Here is an 18,198-nt window from a genome sequence, read left to right as displayed (position 1 = left end):
AACACACATGAGGATGACACCCCAAACCCCACACACACACACACACACACACACACACACACACACACACACACACACACATGAGGATTACACCCCAACCCCACACACACATGAGGATGAAGGCAAGCAGCACAAAACCCCACACACACACATGAGGATTACACCCCAACACAGTTCGAAATGGGGCGCAAAACGGCACATTTTGAACTGCTATTGATCTGCTATTGTTGCTGTTTTTGCATTTGAGTCCTGACAAGTAACCATTTCTGAGATTTCCGCCCGACAGGGAAGATATGTAAATCGTGAAACTTCCACATGAACAGCCATGTGTGAAAGCCAGATGAAAGTCTAAAGTCTAAAACGATGAATATGAATGTTGTACACAGTGAAAATCTCAATGAGGTTTAACACAAAAATAGAAAATCTGCAGGTCCCTTTCTGCCAGAGTTAAATTAACACTGAATATTTTGCTGTTTGGTGACTGACACACATACTGTACCAAAATACCCTTACAGCGTCACCTCGCAGTGGCTTAAGGTGTGTGTGTGTGTGTGTGTGTGTGTGTGTGTGTGTGTGTGTGTGTGTGTGTGTGTGTGTGTGTGTGTGTGTGTGTGTGGGTAATTGCAATTCAGCAAGATATCATTGCTGTCTGGCAGAAACCTCTTATCTCCGTGTTCTAACTTTTGTGTTTTCTCTTAAATGAACGCCCTACTTGATCATACTACCAGCGTCACACAGAAGTGTAAAAAAAAGTGTCACAAACGTGTCAGAAGTAGCAGATCTGCAAGCTCGCATTTTGAGCTTGTAGTTCTGCTACTTTCGCTGTTTTTTAATATGAATCCTGAGAAGGATTTGTGACATGAGCCTTTCCACCCGACAGAGACGATATGTGGGTCAGTGTACTCACTCCCAGCTGTCACACACAGTGACAGCCTTTAGTCAGCTGTTCTGTGGGTTTGTCTGGGACTTAAACTGTAATTGATTATAAGCCATATAAAATGAATTGATTATAAATAGATTGTGTGTGTGTGTGTGTGTGTGTGTGTGTGTGTGTGTGTGTGTGTGTGTGCGTGCTTCCATAGCAGACATGGAATGTGAAGAACTCATGAGACCCACAGTTAAAACATGGAACCATATATAAGATTCACACACACACACACACACACTCTAACATGTTGACCCATATTATTATGAGAAGCATGTGAGTAATGTGACCAGCTGTAGAATATGAGCTATATCCTGTTTTCTGCCCTGCACCCCGTCCAGGAAACCACCAGTGTGTGTGTGTGTGTGTGTGTGTGTGTGTGTGTGTGTGTGTGTGTGTGTGTGTGTGTGTGTGTGTGTGTGTGTGGGGATGTGTGTGTGTGTGTGTGTGTGTGTGTGTGTGTGTGTGTGTGTGTGTGTGTGTGTGTGTGTGTACAATGAGTCACAAGTTTTGTTCTTTTAATGATAGCTTCAACCGATGTATTCATCACACACACACACACACACACACACACACACACACACACACACACACACACACAGAGAGAACCGATGAAAAACAGACTGGCATAGAGAGGGAATTACACACAGGCACACAACTTCACAGATTCAAAACACAGTACACAAAACAATCAGTACTGTTTTTTCGTAAATGAACGCCCTACTTGATCATACTACAGCGCCACACAAAAGCGTCGCAAGTAGAAGATCTACAAGGTCGAAACGCTGCAAGAAAAGACTATTATCCGTGAGTTCAGTTCAGTGGTGTGAGGCTGTGCAGTAACTCTACCATGCATGCCATGCATGCAGGCGTTTCACCTGCACTGACATCATTCTATCTGCGGGCGCTACTGCAACTCAAGCATTTCCACAAGATGTCTCTCTCTCTCTCTCTCTCTCTATCTCTCTCTCTCACATACACTCTCTCTCTCTATCTCTCTCTCTCTCTCTCTCTCTCTCTCTCTCTCTCTCTCTCTCTCACACACACACACACACACACACACATACACTCTCTCTCTCTCTCTCTCTCTCTCTCTCTCTCTCTCCCCTCCTCTTCTTTGTCTTTTACCTGGATTATCCAGGTCAAGGTCAGCCACTATAGTTACTATTGTCTCTAACACTCACACACTCACACCAGCCACACATCAGCCACCCTCGTGGTCTGTGCTGCTACTGGAGAGGATATTGTCTCTTCCATTGTTTCATTGTCTCTCTGGTTAGTTTTTGTTCTCTGTTTAACGGTCAATAACGAACTCATTATGGTCTCTACAATAATAGCAAAGAAGATGTCAAGTAGTAAACCCATTGAAGCGCTTTCAAATGGTAAATGGTAAATGGTGCATTTATATAGCGCCTTTATCCAAGGCGCTTTACATAGATTGTGCATTACATTCACCCTTTCATACACCGATGGCAGCGGAAACCATGCAAGGCACCAACTAGCACATCGGGAGCAATTAGGGGTTCAGTGTCTTGCTCAAGGACACTTCGACAGTAACTCTGGGGGAGCCCGGGTTCGAACTGGCAACCTTGCGGTTCCCATCCAGGCACTCTACCCCTGAGCCACCGCCAACAAAGCAGCATTGAGAGCAGGGAGATCGGCTTGAGTTTCAGCTCAATCATCTTCCTGGGTCCTTAATTTAAGAGGGGTTGTGGTTCAACGCGGTCCCCAGGAAAATGTTTGAGGGGGGGGGGGGGGGGGGGGGTTTAAGCCAGTGAAGCCACTGCTCATCTGCCTATAGATCTCTGTGAGGTGCTGGAGTCACAAAAGTCCAGAAACGGGTTATTTTTTTATTGCTGTACAAAAATAGATAGACGTACTTAATACATCTATCTAACAAGAAACGCATTCTTCAAAAATGTTTCAAGATATATTTTTATTTAATGTTAAACAATAGGGGGTAGATATAGATGACAGAGGTCACAGATCCACATTGGAAGCATTATTATATACAGTATACACATATACACATTATTCTGGTTTCTTTTCCAGGAAATTGCTTCTTATTTTTCTTTTCTTCTTTTTAATCTGCCCATATAAAGGGATCTAACCATTATTAGAGAGAGAGAGAGAGAGAGAGAGAGAGAGAGAGAGAGAGAGAGATACATCTTGTGTTAGATCCCTTTATATGGGGAGATTAAAAAGAAGAAAAGAAAAATAAGAAGCAATTTCCTGGAAAAGAAAAAGTAATTTCCTGAAAAATAAACCAGAATAATGTGTATATAATAATGCTTCCAATGTGGATCTGTGATCTTAGACGAGAGTACATCAATCCATAAAAACTGATATTAGGGTTGCCTTGACTACACAGGATATTGCAAAATCACAAAAGAAAGGGGTTAAATGTATCGTTCCACTGGCTTTCTTTCCCAAATTGCCGTGCAGAAACCGCCTATAAACCTATTTCAACGTATGTTTTTTGAGTGGTGCAACCACTCCAAGGAACAGCAATGTCCGTGTTAACCTATGTGACTATGTGTGTGACTATGTGACTATGAGTACCAGTAGGGGCAAAAGTGCCGCTGTTGTGCGAGAAACAGAGAGAGAGAGAGAGAGTGTTGCACTGTTGCCTAGTGCTAATTACAGAGAGAGAGAGAGGCAGGGGGAGAGGGGAGTTGCACCACTCAGTTCACACAGGTGTGATTTTGTTATATACCGATGCCCTATTACTAATACATTTTAATAGGGCACAACATGTGTGCTTGTAGATACATTTTGGACATACAAGGTTTCAACCCGACAGAGATGATAATCATGCCGCGGTTAGAAAACCTCTTTATGTCCATATTTTAACTTTTCCTCTTTTATTTTTTAAATTGGCGTCCTACTGCAGCGTCACACAAGAGCATCAAAAAGTAGCCGATACGAAAGCGCGAAATGTGACGCAAAGCGACACGTTTGGACTTTCGAGCTTGTCCATCTGCTACTTTAGATGCTTTTGGATCCGAATCCTGAAAAGTAAAAAAAGATTATGAGGCCCCTACATACAGCACATAGTGACTTTCTGGATTTCCTTTAGTGTCTTTAAATGCTTTTTTAAGCTTTTTCTTTAAAAGCACCTTGAACTGACTATAAATGTCCTATAAAAAATAAAGCCTTGCCTTAGGCATTACAATCGCACACACAAACTCAGTATTAGCCTTGTTTCAGTAGCAGATCTGCAAGCTCGAAATGTGTCGCTTTGCGCCACATTTAAAAACACAAAGAGTTAAAACATGTACTGTATACATGAGAGGTTTCTGCCTGTCATATTCACGGCATCGTCGTCACGGTCTCTGCATTCTGCTTGTTTCTCTTTCAGATCCTCAAATCCTCCAGCGCCCAATCACCAATCAAAGAACGCAGCAGGGGGAAGTCCTTATCGCCACGGCGGCGACAGAGCAGCCCCCAACGCAGACACCGCAGAGACAAATCGTACGTGTTTTCCCGCTGTGTGTGTGTGTGTGTGTGTGTGTGTGTAAGAAGTACTCACATTTTTCATCAATATTGCAGTGTACAAATAGTACAAAAGTACAAAGATATTGGTCTCATTGTGCAGAAGGTCCTATTTCACAACTTTTCAAATGTATAAATGTATACAAATCTTTTGAAAATAATTGGCCAAATGGCCAAAATGTATAGAGCTGAAGTGGTTAATGTATGTTTTGTAATAATAATACAAATCTACGAAGTAACTATAAAGAAAGTTGTCAAATAATTGTAGTGGAGTAAAAGTATAATACTGCCTCTGAGTTAAAATGGAAATACGGTGTCATTTTCCGGGGGTCCTTGAGGGGCCTCCGCTTCCACGGGGTCCCCAGAAAAAAGTTTCAACCATTTGTAACACTACTTATACTGTGTATTAAAGAATAGGTGATCTACAAGCTCACAATGTGAGCTCCTAGCTCCTCTTTTGAAGTCAGGATTGGCAGGATGAGATGACCAATAACTAGTTGGAAATTAATAATATGACACCTGTGTGCTTATTTGACACAGAACTGCCCCCTAGTGGTGTAACATCTGCAGGGCATGTAGAAGGTGTGTGTGTGTGTGTGTGGGGGTGTGTGGGTGTGCGCGTGCAAGGAAACACTGCAGCAGACTAGGGTTACATACATGAGCTAAATCGACCTACAGCTGACACTGAAGAAGAGCGTGCAGTGTGTGTGTCATCTGTTGTATCACAGGGCAGAAAAGACAGTTCTGTTAAGCTGACACCAGTTGATGGCAATGTTAGTGTGTGTGTGTGTGTGTGTGTGTGGGTGTGTGTGTGTGTGTGTGTGTGTGTGTGTGTGTGTGTGTGTGTGTGTGTAGCTAGTCTGCAGCTGTTGATCTAATGCAGGTCATGTATCAGTCTAGCACACAGCTGACAACACTAGGGGGAAACGTGTGTGTGTGTGTGTGTGTGTGTGTCTGTGTGTGCAAACTCGTATCAGTTGACACAGAACCTAAAAGGCAGAGCCTATGCATCCAATCATTGGATGAACAAGCTGATTAGTCAAATATTAGTTATAGCCATACAGTGTTAACCGTACTATAAACCTATCATAATAACATACTCTAATCCTACTCAGAATTGAAGAAACCTCTGTCCGTCCGCCTATCCGTCCTCATCCATTTTCTCCTCAGCGGGTTGACCAATAGTTCTCACATGCATTGGCATTGGCAGAAAACTCTTTATTTCCATATTCAAAAAAGAAAATTGTCTCTGAGTGAGGGGCTCAATGCAGTGTGTTGTGAGCCTGCATATTGACTATTTCTGGCAAAGTGGTTTGGTGTAGATAATGTGTGCTTGGAGCAGTCCTGTAAGAGGCTATATAATCATTGTCGACATTAGCTTCCAGCAGCCAGGGCTTGTGAGAGCAGAGCAGAGCTGGCTGTGAAAATGACATGCTGATGCTGTTGATGGAGTGTGTCCAGCAGAGAGTGCTCAGCCTTCAGCTAGATGTAAATGTAAATTAGTACCAACAACAGAAAGTGACACGAAGGGATGTCGTCTTAAGAATCATTGTCAAGTGGATGGCAGAGTTTACGCCACAACTACGACAACAAATACAACTGTGAATTGTATAGTTATCGTTATAGATGTCGTTACTGTCAAGGCAAAAACCTCTTATCTCCATATTATAACTTTTCTTCTTTTTTTTTAAATCAGTGCCCTACTTGATCATACTATTGTACAACGTCACACAAAAGTAGCAGATCTGCAAGCTGGAAACGTTTTGAGCTTGTCAAATCTACTAGTTTTGCTATTCTTTCATTTGAATCCGCAAGTCAAAAGTAACAGTTTCGGGCATTTGTGGTTTACAAACGACTGTGATTAATGCTTATTGTTATAAATATAGTGCTTGGTGTGAACAGCCCTTTCGAAGCTTTTAATGTTTTTACAGGATGCATGTTGTTTCTATTCATCCACACGATTCAGAAAATCCTATCTACTGATTTCTTCAGCCCACAACAAACCAGATCAAGTACATTAATTTCAATCATCTCAAGTGGATAAGCTTGACACTATAGCGCAGGCAGGGCATTCAATATGAATGCAGTGGCTGCAACAACATTGTGCTAACACAAGGCTCTGTTAGCTTAGCTAGCACCATCTGTGTCTCACAATGCTATGTTTATCCTCCTGCACTGTAAAAGCCTGTGTGTTACTTTATCTCAGATTTAAAACCGACCCCTTACGAGTCCATAGTTGCACCCTCAGAGTGAATTGGATACTCAGGATTTTTACCCACTCTGTGTTCTCAAACAATTCCCTGACTCTCTCTCTCTCTCTCATCCTCATTTTTTTCTAATTTCTTTGTATCTGTCCATATCTCTCATCATTTGTCGCACGCACGCACGCACGCACGCACGCACACACACACGCACGCACGCACGCACGCACGCACGCACGCACGCACACACACACACACACACACACACACACACACAGCAAGGAGTGAGTGATGAGCTGGCTGAAGGCTGTGAGGTCTACAGGTGTCTTTGGAAGGATGGAATCAATAGCACTAAATCAGAGAGAGAGAGAGTGATTAGAAGGTGAATACACGGAAGTGGAAGAAAGAAGAGAAGGGTGAATAATGGAGAGAGTGGAAGGAGGCTAACGAAAGAAGAGGAGAGAGAGGGAGGATGGAATGAGAGAAGAAAAGAGAAGTAATAAGGGAGGAGGGAACCTGTCAGCTGTCCAGCTGGCCTCTCCTTCTTTCTCCTCTATTCATCTTCTCTCCTCTCCTCTAATGTCCTGTCCTCTCAGTAGATCAGCTTAAAGAAGTAACACTCTCTTTGATGTGCGAGCTCAGAGAGAAAGGTGTGTGTGTGTGTGTGTGTGTGTGTGTGTGTGTGTGTGTGTGTGTGTGTGTGTGTGTGCGCCTGTGCGTGTGCGTGTGTGTGTGTCAGGGAGATTGTCTGTGTACAGTTAGTATGCGCTTGTGCTAGAAGGCAGACGTGTGTAGGGCGGGGGGGGGCTGACAGTGAGATTAAAAAGTGATGACTTTCTTGCAGAGGCTCCTCTCTCTCTCTATACTACGTTGTAGCTCTGTCCCTCGTTCTCTCCTCCTATATCTCTCTGAACTCCTTTCCCTTTCGCTGGCCATCGCCCCACTGTCTTCAATTCCATTCCACCCGTTCTCTCTCTCTCTCTCTCTCTCTCTCTCTCTCTCTCTCTCTCTCTCTCTACTGCAAGGTTTCTCAAGGTGAGTGCCGTGACACCCTAGAAATGAAAAATCTGAAAGTGATGCAGAAAATTGTTTACTGTGCTATGTACAGTATCTAACAGCGTCTGTTTCTCTGTTGTCTGTCTGTCTGTCTCTCTGTCTCTCTGTCTGTCCGTCCCACCAGGCCCGCCTCGGTGGACAGGAAACCCCCAGAGCTCAGCATGCTCAGCGACGGCTACCAGATCCGGATCTGAACCTCCGAGCTCTCGCTCTGCGTTCGTATCCTGCCTCTATGAATCCTCTTCCTCATTTCCACCTTGGTAAACCAGCCTCCCTGACGAGTCCTTGTCCATCCACTGGCTCGCTCTTTTCCGCTAGCCTCACCTCTCCAAACTGCCGACGGTAAATGGAACACAGGGAGTCACTTCCAATGAGAAGATCCGGCAGAAACCGGCTGAACGTTTCCTGTATGCCAGTGTGTGTGTGACGGGTCTAAAGGGTCTTTCGCGTGGGGAGTTGGACCTGCGCGCTCCTCACGTGAACAGGCGTGTTTACACGCGTCCCGCGAGACGAAACGGGCGACAGTTTCCCAGGAGTGTCAGATTGCACCACACGCTTCCCTATGTAAACGCAGGCCTCTCGATGAGAGTACATTTTTAGGCGCATGATCAATTGCTTCCCGGGTGAAAAGGCCGTAAGCCATGCAGGTGTTCTTTCTTATTCAGAGTGACCTCCAGTGGAAGATCGCTGTCGCTACGACCGTTTTCTTATCTCTTTTTCTTAGGCGGCATCTCGTGTTGTGAGCTTGTAGGCCATCTGTTTTCATGTAGAGGGGAAAAAAGAAAGGAACAGACCTACCGGTACATTTGAATTATTATATGTCAAATTATTATGACTTTAATTAATTAAATTATAACCGAGACTAACGCCCCTTTCACACTTGTAAATGGTGCATTTATATAGCGCCTTGATCCAAGGCCCTTTACATAGATTGTGCATTACATTCACCCATTCACGCACACATTCATACACCGATGGCGGCGGAAATCATGCAAGGCACCAACCAGCACATCAGGAGCAATTAGGTGTTCAGTGTCTTGCTCAAGGACACTTTGACACTAACTCTGGGGGAGCCTGGGTTCCAACTGGCAACCTTGCGGTTGCCATCCGGCCACTCTACCCCTGAGCCACCACCGCCGGCGAACATCGGCAAACATCTTTGGAGGATCCCCTCTCTGGAGGGTCCCCCTGTCAAGTGAGGGTCCCCCTCACTTGACATGTCTGTCTGTGCCAAAGCACTGAAAACAGCTGCTCAACCTTGTGCCACACAGAGGGCCTGTTGTGTAACTTTATTCGCCACTATTATAATTAATGTATGTATTTCCAATCACCACATACCCCTGAGGCCTGTGTTTTCGCCCTTGCGCCCAACCTTGCAGGGTGCCAAGGTTTTTGTAGTGCAAAAGTGGGCTTAAAGTCTAAAAGCCACATTAGCCTACTAGAAGCCATATTGCGCTGCAAGTGGCCATGCTGAGCTCCCAGTGCTGTCGCTTGGCGACGATACCAAATGAGCTACAAACAGAAGCTAACGAACGAAGACCATTTCTGTTCCATCTTCCTGAAGGGCTTTGCGAATAGGGAGCGAGAGAGTGCTTTGAAAAGTGCCGGCATCGCATAATGAGATCGTAACGGATCACAGCGGGCCTGTTTAGAATGTGGAGGGCATGATCGTTGCAGCATGCTGAGAAATGAAATGTGGAGGACATGATCGGTGCTGCGTGCTGAGAAATCAAAGACCGAAAGGCGAATACGAGAGAGTGAAGACGTGAGAAGGGAGCGGGAGAGAAAGGGAAGAGAGGGAGGGATGAAAGGAGACAGAGAATGGAGGAGAGGAGAGCGAGATACAGTGGGAGAGTTCAGCAGAGATCATTAGAACTGATGCTGCGACAAAAAAATCTGCTCTTCCTCTCTCACTCTCACTCGCTCGCTCTCTCCTTTTCTACTCGATCTGAAATCAAGGGGAAGCTTCGTATCGTAGGACTTGGCTAGTTTGATCTTTTCAATTATTATCAGCGATATCCTTCTGGGAGAGGTCATTGATAGTACTGTACATGTCATTGAAGACATTAAAGCAAAAGGCACTCACTCACAGAGGCGGGTTGTTGTCTTGTCTGCAGGGGTCATCAATATGTCCATATGTGTGTCCATGGCAAAGACTTGTCTGTGGGAAAGTTTTGATTTTATTTCATTATAATACCCAATTACTGAATGTCAAGTCTCCGGGGTTTTATTCAAAATATATATGACAATGATGTACTACGATATTATGCCACATAGGTTATGAGTCCACTACTACTAGTGGTTCTCAAACATTTTATTTGCAAAGACCCCATAACTCTGAGAGTGTACAAATGGTTCCATTTGTACACCTTCCATTTGTACACCTTACAAATGTACAAATGTACAAATGGTTCCATGTGTACACTCTCAGAGTTACAGACCTGTTATGGTCATTCAGGGCTATCTCTTTATGTGTTTCTGGTAATAATACTCATTTTATATGTCCGTGGCAAGAATTGAGTTTTGGCCAAAAAATGTCCATCACCAAGCCAACATGGCGATGGCCCCTGCTTGTCTGTTTTCAGCTCTGTGAGGCTTTGATGAAGTACCCAGTGGCCTATACCAGTGTGTCCTGCGCTGCACACGGCGCATTGAGCAAGTTATGATAGGGGTTGTTCCTAAAGATGAGATATATTAATATTACGATTATTTTTAGATTCTCCTATTGAGGCCTTTTTTGAATGATTCACGTGCTTGGAATCTCATGTCAGACACGTCTGCTGTACCGTTTAGTTTCTGGACCTTCAAGGTCGTCGCTGTCGGGCAGAAACCTCCATATTCTAACTTTTTGTGTATTTTTTTGTTAAATTAATTTCTTTTTGAATCCTGAAAAGTAACAGTTTCGGACACAATGAGGTTTCCTCCCGACAGAGACGATATGCGAGGCAGTCTACGCGTATTTGCGTTACATTATCAAAATCCAGAGAATGTATGGGATTATTAGTTTGAACTCGCACACGCCGATGTCTCATCCGCTGTCAACAGTTTTGCTTCCACATGAATGAGTGTCGAGGACGGTTGTGACAGGCGCTGACAAGCGTCCGTCGCTGTTTAGTTGTTGTTTAATGTTCGGTTGTGTCTTTTACCTCGAGGACAGGTTGTGTCCATCCATCTGAAACTGAAAATTATGCTGTCAGGTGTTTTGTTGTTGTTGTAGCTTTTTGCTTTGACAACAAGCTATGCACGCAAAGAGCTAATCAACGTTTATGGAGGGGGTAAATTTTTTTACAATCTAAAGTCTTCCACAAGCCAAATAAGAGGAATGATAAATCATATGGGTGCAGGGGTCCATAGATTAATTTACAGTACACAGCTGGGGATCCGTTTTTAACTTATACTGTATATTGTATACTTTGCATACTTTTGTAAAAGAGTATATATTTAACCACTTCGCTTCCCAATTTAGAAAAAACTAATTCTTAAAAAAACAGTTCTTATTTTTAAATGTCAAAGAATTTCCAAAAAGTTGCATAAATGGAAGATCTATAAGCTCACCACACGTCTTGATGCAATGCATTTTGAGGTGTTAGATTGAGCTATTTTTTAAATAGGTCGACTGTATGGTTAGTACCATACACTATAATAATTGCATATTTGATAATCCCAATAATATACCCCGCCCCCCCACTCACCCTCTATGATTCAATGTGGCTTCTCACCCTAAATACAGTATAGAAGTACACAAGGAAAGGTACTGCATCAGATTCTGTGTCATCATGATAAATGTAGTTTAACATCATCTCAATACTAAAGAACAACCATAGGCATAATCACTGTTACTCACCAAGTTCAGTAAATGCAGACAGACATTTAAGACATATCAACTGAATTTACTAACTTAGACATATCGTTGGCTTACACTTCCAGAATAAAGGTCAGAATGTTTATGGGTTGACGCAGTAACACTGCAGTAGGAACAGCAGACCATGCTTGATGCATGTTTCTGGGACTTGGACTCCAGCCAGCCATAGCACAATGCAGAGAGTAGACACACACATATGATCAAGTAGGACGGTCTCTTAACTCTGGCACAACAGTGCACACTGCTGCGATTTTCAGATTTTTAGCAGCGTTTTTTCGCCATTTCTCCTGAAAAACGCAACCAGTCGGCAAGGACCTTTTATGGTATTTTGTATATCATCTACGGTTACATGGTACTTAGTCACCACTGTACATTACAAATACCTGGCGGTCAGCTTACTTAATAGTAAACTGGAGCGTTACTTTCACCACCTTTTTTCACCAATGAAGAAAAGTAATGATAATGTTTTTAATGCCTGGTTACTGATGTGCTTTTTGAAATGATAAAACGCACTGTAACGTAAGGGCACAAGAGGGACACGGTTTCCTCAATGTCTAAATGATAAATGAGCGTGACATTTTTTTATACAAATATGATTAATAAGATTAATAAGATTTTAAATTGATTTTACTCCCAAGTTCAGAGGGCTGTACCTGTTTTTGAACTGCAATGTTACACCCAGATGACGTGTAATACTCAGAAATGTTTAGTTTTTACAGTACTGTAATAAACTCGTGTCCAATATCACAAAGCATTGTCTGTCCTGACACAGGCTACCACACTGTATGATGCTACGATGCCAGGGTGAACTTCTTTTGTATGGGAATGGTCTGCAACACTCAAGCAATGTAGCATTTTTTACTTGACGTTCATGCTTTAATGCAACTTTGTTTGGGGTTTCTTTTGAGTGAAAAACTTTGTTTATTTTTGTTTACCTATTCTTTTATTCTTTGAGGTGATGTGATCAACTCTCCTTCTTTTGATGAAAGTCACATTTCTGTTTGATTCATTGATTGTACTATGTATGATGATGCAAAAGCACATTCACTCCTTGTAGCAGCTTGTCTCGTTGAAGGCCTTTGATTTGTTTAGTGCTGTTGACATCGGTTGGTTTCCCAGCTTCCTCTTAATGCTAGATATTATCTTTAGTGCTCTAATTCTAAAGGTGGTGCTACTGCACACAGCAGATTTCTGGGCAAAAAAGAAAAAAAGAAAGACAATCTGTTTAAACCATGATACCCACATCCAAGGTGAGGGCCTAAGCCAACAAATGCAAATACAAAAACAGTTAACGGAAACCTACCGTACTATGGATCACAAGATCATGTTTGAGAATCACTGTCCAAACAAAGTTAGTTTTGTTTTGTTTTTTCCCCGACTATTTTCTATGCTCCTACATGATGTAGAGAAACTGTCTGTGAAAACACAACAACCCCCGGCCCCCATAGTCTGGCGTGGGCTGAAGTGAATAAAACGCAGTGTAATGTATTCTGTTTTTGTGGTGGCCAGTGGGAATCAAACCCACAACCACTACAATCAAATGCTCCCATCATGGCACTTCAAACAAATCGGACACCCCTGGGCTAGTTTGGAGCCAAATGAATGAGACTGAGCAAAACTTTGGTTTGTTCATTGTAGCACTGGAAAACATGGAAGCACCTCATTGTAGGGCTTTGGAGAACTGGCTTCCTTACCCACACTATAAACCACTATTGACTGTTTTTGGATTTACTACGTAAATAATCCAGTCCACTTTTTTTCTGAATTGAGCCTTGTGGAATCCGTCCCAGAATGTGTGTGCGAGGATAATGGCGTGCTTTTTGTATTCTTATGGGAACCTAATGAAGGAGGGTATGACAGGGCACGAGCCCATGGATAGTTCTAGCTCTCCTACTGTTGCAGTGTATGTGGCCCTCTCCCACTGTTACAGTTTGTTTTTTATCAAGCATGTGTTGTTGTAATAAAACAAATTATCTATGTTTTTAACCCTGCTGTTTTGTGATCATTTGTGTTCCCTGCTGGACTTCTTGGAGCAATGTGGTGGTGAGAGTTGTCCTATTGGTTCATTGGTTTTATGTATGACTACAGCCCCATGCAGTGCTAATTAATTAGGTTTAATATGTTATACTGAATATTGAATTGAACTTAAAGAAATCTGTTTGGTGCATTTCATGATGTGTTTGGTAGATCAAGAATTAAACAAAAAAGTACCTTGCTAACGGACATTCGTTAGTAAATGCTCCCTAGTGCAGACGATCTTGGAAAATAGCCGATTTACATCAAGCTCAAATGAATCATAGTGTGAGCTTTTCAAACGAGGGCCCTTCCCAAAAATGCTATCCTTTATGCTACTGATCCAGAAATATTCTGCACATTTTCAAAAATGAAAAAGGCTGGCATGATGGCATATCTTAACATCCAAACTATTTTAAATCTTTAACATTATTTTATCCACATACCTACCCCTAGCCCATAGCCTACCCCTTTTTGTTCTAAACATAATTGTGCATAAGTACTTTATCAAATTAACTATTGCAATGACAATTGAAGCATGAAGTCTGTCCACTGCAAAATATAAGAAAGGGAGAATGTTTGTACCATACGTTGCCAGCAGATGGCGCTGACTGCTTTTGATCTGCCAGGTGATCAGATCGGGCTGGTGAAAGAGCCTCGTGACATCACTGACGAGCAACGTATAGAAGTGAACGGGGAGAAAATAAAGTACATATACAAGGATTGTCGGGGAATCTACAAACGTGTATACGGTATGTACGACAATCCGTGGTATTTTGCCGACAAACTTCTCCATGCAATAAATTCAACTATATCCATCATCAAACCCTTCCTTAGAGTTGTTTACACGTCAGGACCACCTGGTGAGGCAGTGGTGCCATGTCTCATTTTAATGAGTCATCTGCATCAATTTACACGCACGCACGCGCGCGCACACACACACACACACACACACACACACACACACACACACACACACACACACACGTGGGGGGCTGGCTTGAGGCTGTGCTGCGGTGGGATCCATAATAACGCACGTGCATGTATTTAAGTCATCAGGTCGTGCGCGCCACCTCTTGGTCACACCACCACCACCACCACACACAGTCACTGACACGCCCAAACAAGCACGCTGCTAGTGTTTGTTACAATACGTTTGTTTTAATATTAAACACCTCGGAATGTAACTTTTATTGACATGAACATGGAGTTAATGAGAGTCGACAGTGTTTTTTACCAGCTGGCGGAAAACTAAAACAAAGAAGCACTATATAGTCTACAAGAAGCTGATCAAAGACGTAGGCCTTCATATCATCCCAGCTCCTCAACAGGTGCAGTGTTTGTTGCAGGTGTTAGCCTACTGTTAGCTTTAAATAAAAATACTTAGAACTAGAACGGGTCATAATAATATAAAAAATAAATCCAATCCCATATAGGAGTATAATTAATGGATGCACTCTGCCTGGATCATACTAGCCATGGTTCACATGTTGCTTGTACTAGTCATGTTTCAGGGCTAGGATCATACACCAATGTCAATCCACTTCTCTCTCCAGTTGGTTTACCACGCACCCTAGTGGACAAAAAGCTTTTTGCACTGATAAAACCAATGGGTACCCAATATCAACAAGTTAACAACCTATGGTTATTATTTTAAGAGGATGAGATCCAGTGTGGTGGAGTTTACTCATAAATATATTACAAAAAAGTGAAGTGAAGTTGGTTGTTAGGTAGATTTTTATTTTAGTGTCTTGCACCACATGGTGCCCAGGCCGCATTTCCCCAAATGTCCATCCTCCATTGCTCATGATGTAACCATGACAATTTATGTTTGTATGTTAAAATATACTAATTTCAAAGTGAGAAAATGAAAGAGATTGGATTATTACAACTTCTATTCCAATTAAATAACATTTTCGTAAATTATCCTTGGTTACAACTTCGAAAGATCTATCTGTAATCAAATATTATTACAAAAATGTTATGTGTATAAAAAAGGGCTTTACACAATGGTTTTGCTGTCTGTGTTTCTGAATCCAACGGGTATTAACCGCTGTGGTCAATGTTGAAGAGGTTGGTGGTGGTAGTGTTAGTGTTGGTGTCACAGTCCAGCTGAGGCAATATAGTCCTTTACGGTGGCGTAAGTCACTGTACCATCATAAGAATTATTTTGACCCTATAAAAAATACACAGTAAAATGTAAACTAAAGCAATGTATCCAAACACAATAACACACTTTAACGTTTCGCATGTACGTAACACCACACAATTAACACACAAGTGTAACATTCAACAACATTATATGATGCAAAGTTGCACACTGATACATATTGATAAACTGAAGATGATGGCATCACACAACACAACCTAAATGATATACAGTAATGCAGCACATGAAACATTGATTGTAAACATTAGTTAAAAAATAAGCTAATATATTGTAATTTTACCTGTGCTCTAGTAGTCTTGTGACAGTGGTTGATTGACACATAGGTGAGGCTCTCATCGGGATCAGCCTGCACAGACTAATGACAACATGGTTGACATGAGGTTAACTCTTATTTCTATTATATTCTACTGTAGACTCATTCTATTTTCCATCTAGGGAAAACAAATACTGTATCAGAGCAAGATATAGTTTCTGTTTCCATCTGAAAGAGTAAAAAAAAAAATCTGCATGAAGGCCACCAGACGTAATACAATGTGTTGACAATATTGATGGAGAAATAGTTTCCATTTGTGACTCATTCACTGTGGTGTTGCTGTATCATGTGGTTAACGAGCCCGCCCCAGACCTGTATAAAATAATAATGTATTGTTGCTGTCAACCTTATCTCCATATTTTAACTGTATTTTTGAATCCTGAATAGTAACAGTTTTGGACACCACCCGACAGAGACGATATCAAACTTATAATATATAGTGCTTTTATTGGTAGGCTACTCAAAGACATTTCATTTAAGTTATTTGTATATGTAAATGAACACTGAGGATTTTACTGTGCCATTACAGCAACACATTTAGTTTGTTAGGTTTTGTTGTGCCAAATGGCATCTGGCACAATAGCACAGTTAAACTAGTGACTTCTTAGCTTATGTATGATTCTTGACTATTTTTATGTATTTGACGTATTACCATGTTTTGTTCTTGCTTACTGTAAATCGCTCTGGATTAAGAGCGTCTGCTAAATGCCTAAATTGTAATTGTCTAAAGAGCATAAGGGATTATATTCTATGTTTGGATAGAATTCTTTTAGATTTGCACAGCACTTTATTACACAGTACTGTGTAAATTAATTAACGTGATAATTGATCTATTATAAAATACCAAATAATCATGTTTGCTGAAGCATTATACTGTATATATTTGGTTTGCAGATTTTGACAATGGTATTACTCACTCTCTTGCCATCAGTTGGTTTCTGTCTCCCTGGGAAATCAAAATCACATTATAATTCAGAATCCATTGTTATGTTTTTAATTCAACAGAATCAGACTTGAGACCATGCTCACCTTTATCTCTCTTCCTGTACATGATGGTTACCATGACGACCAGGAAAAACAAGAAAACTCCACCAACAACAGCCACCAGGATGAAGGTCATATATGTGTGGGGTTCTGCAGGGGGAGCTGTCTTATCTATAGGTTGAAATGAGGAAACAAGAATAACAAGTTCAGGACAAAGACAAACGCATTGACAGGACCTTTGGTTCTATGTCTACTTGGGAATAATAGCAGTTGTGGGTTGCGTATTTTGTTTTAGTGTAACGTAGAAATGGTCGGAAATCCTGGTACACTCAAAATATGAGCGTAAATTGCTTAGTAAACCGGGCCCAATGTGTACATGGTTGATCTTGACCTTTTATCTCTGAATGTCACCTTATGTTAGATATTGAGTTACAGATCTAATATATGAAGTTTGAAGGTGGTGTGATACAGTGAGTTGATACAGTGTTGTGCCTTATTACTATTAATAGTTTTTAGAGATTGCATTGCCACTCAATAAAACTCACCGATACACTCAAACAAAACCTCCCCAAAACATGTACCCATGGATAACTTATAACTATGAAAGTACACACATACAAGCAAACAAGCAAGCATTTAAGATAAACTACTATACTTGAATACTACTCATGAATGGATGGAATATATATTTATTAAATATAAAATGAGCAATATATATTTATTATGGTTTGGCGAAGAATTGGATCTGCTTTTTAGGTACTCTGATCAATCGCATCAGTGACTCCCACCATAGGGACTCCGAATCACCCATACCTAAACAGCAGATCCAAAACGACAGGTGGTAGCTGGGGTGGAGGAGGGTGAGCAGCAAAGGTTTAAGCAGACAGCACTCAGCAGTGCAGCAGAATTAGTGTGCAGCAGCAAGCAAGCAAGCAGGATGAGCGGTGCAGACTTCCAGTTTAAAAAGCCTGTATGAAGATGGAATGAGTGTGTGATTGGATGAGTGAATCATGTGAATGAGAACGTGATGCTGAGGCGGCCCAATGAGCGGCCGCCGGCAACTGCACTGAGTTTCCTGACTGAACTTGATCTGCGCTGCGCATGTCTGTGACGGCGCGACACTCACTCATTATTTCAAAATGTAAAACTAGGGTTGTCCCGATCGGATCGGGTGATCGG

General features: G+C 41.9%; 1 protein-coding gene and 1 long non-coding RNA gene across 2 annotated transcripts in view; one reads left to right on the top strand and one right to left on the bottom strand.

The window, feature by feature from the left end:
- Positions 1 to 13,525, top strand: part of vash2 (vasohibin 2) — a 36,164-nt gene extending 22,639 nt beyond the window's left edge. The window contains 2 exon segments of the mRNA XM_080790733.1: positions 4,287 to 4,399; positions 7,802 to 13,525. Of these exon segments, the coding sequence (XP_080646859.1) occupies positions 4,287 to 4,399; positions 7,802 to 7,871 (183 nt within the window). The 3' untranslated portion in view covers positions 7,872 to 13,525.
- Positions 13,526 to 15,542: 2,017 nt separating this feature from the next.
- Positions 15,543 to 17,172, bottom strand: LOC308334153. Its single transcript, XR_013965853.1, has 4 exons — positions 17,065 to 17,172; positions 16,953 to 16,981; positions 16,003 to 16,077; positions 15,543 to 15,728 (listed from the first exon to the last, which is right to left on the bottom strand). It is a non-coding gene; the product is annotated as an uncharacterized lncRNA (long non-coding RNA).
- Between the last annotated feature and the right edge of the window lie 1,026 nt (positions 17,173 to 18,198).

Source organism: Protomyctophum bolini (genome assembly GCF_963924005.1).
Source record: "Protomyctophum bolini genome assembly, chromosome: 19".
Classification (NCBI taxonomy): domain Eukaryota; kingdom Metazoa; phylum Chordata; class Actinopteri; order Myctophiformes; family Myctophidae; genus Protomyctophum; species Protomyctophum bolini.
This window is presented reverse-complemented; position numbering and strand designations above follow the sequence as displayed.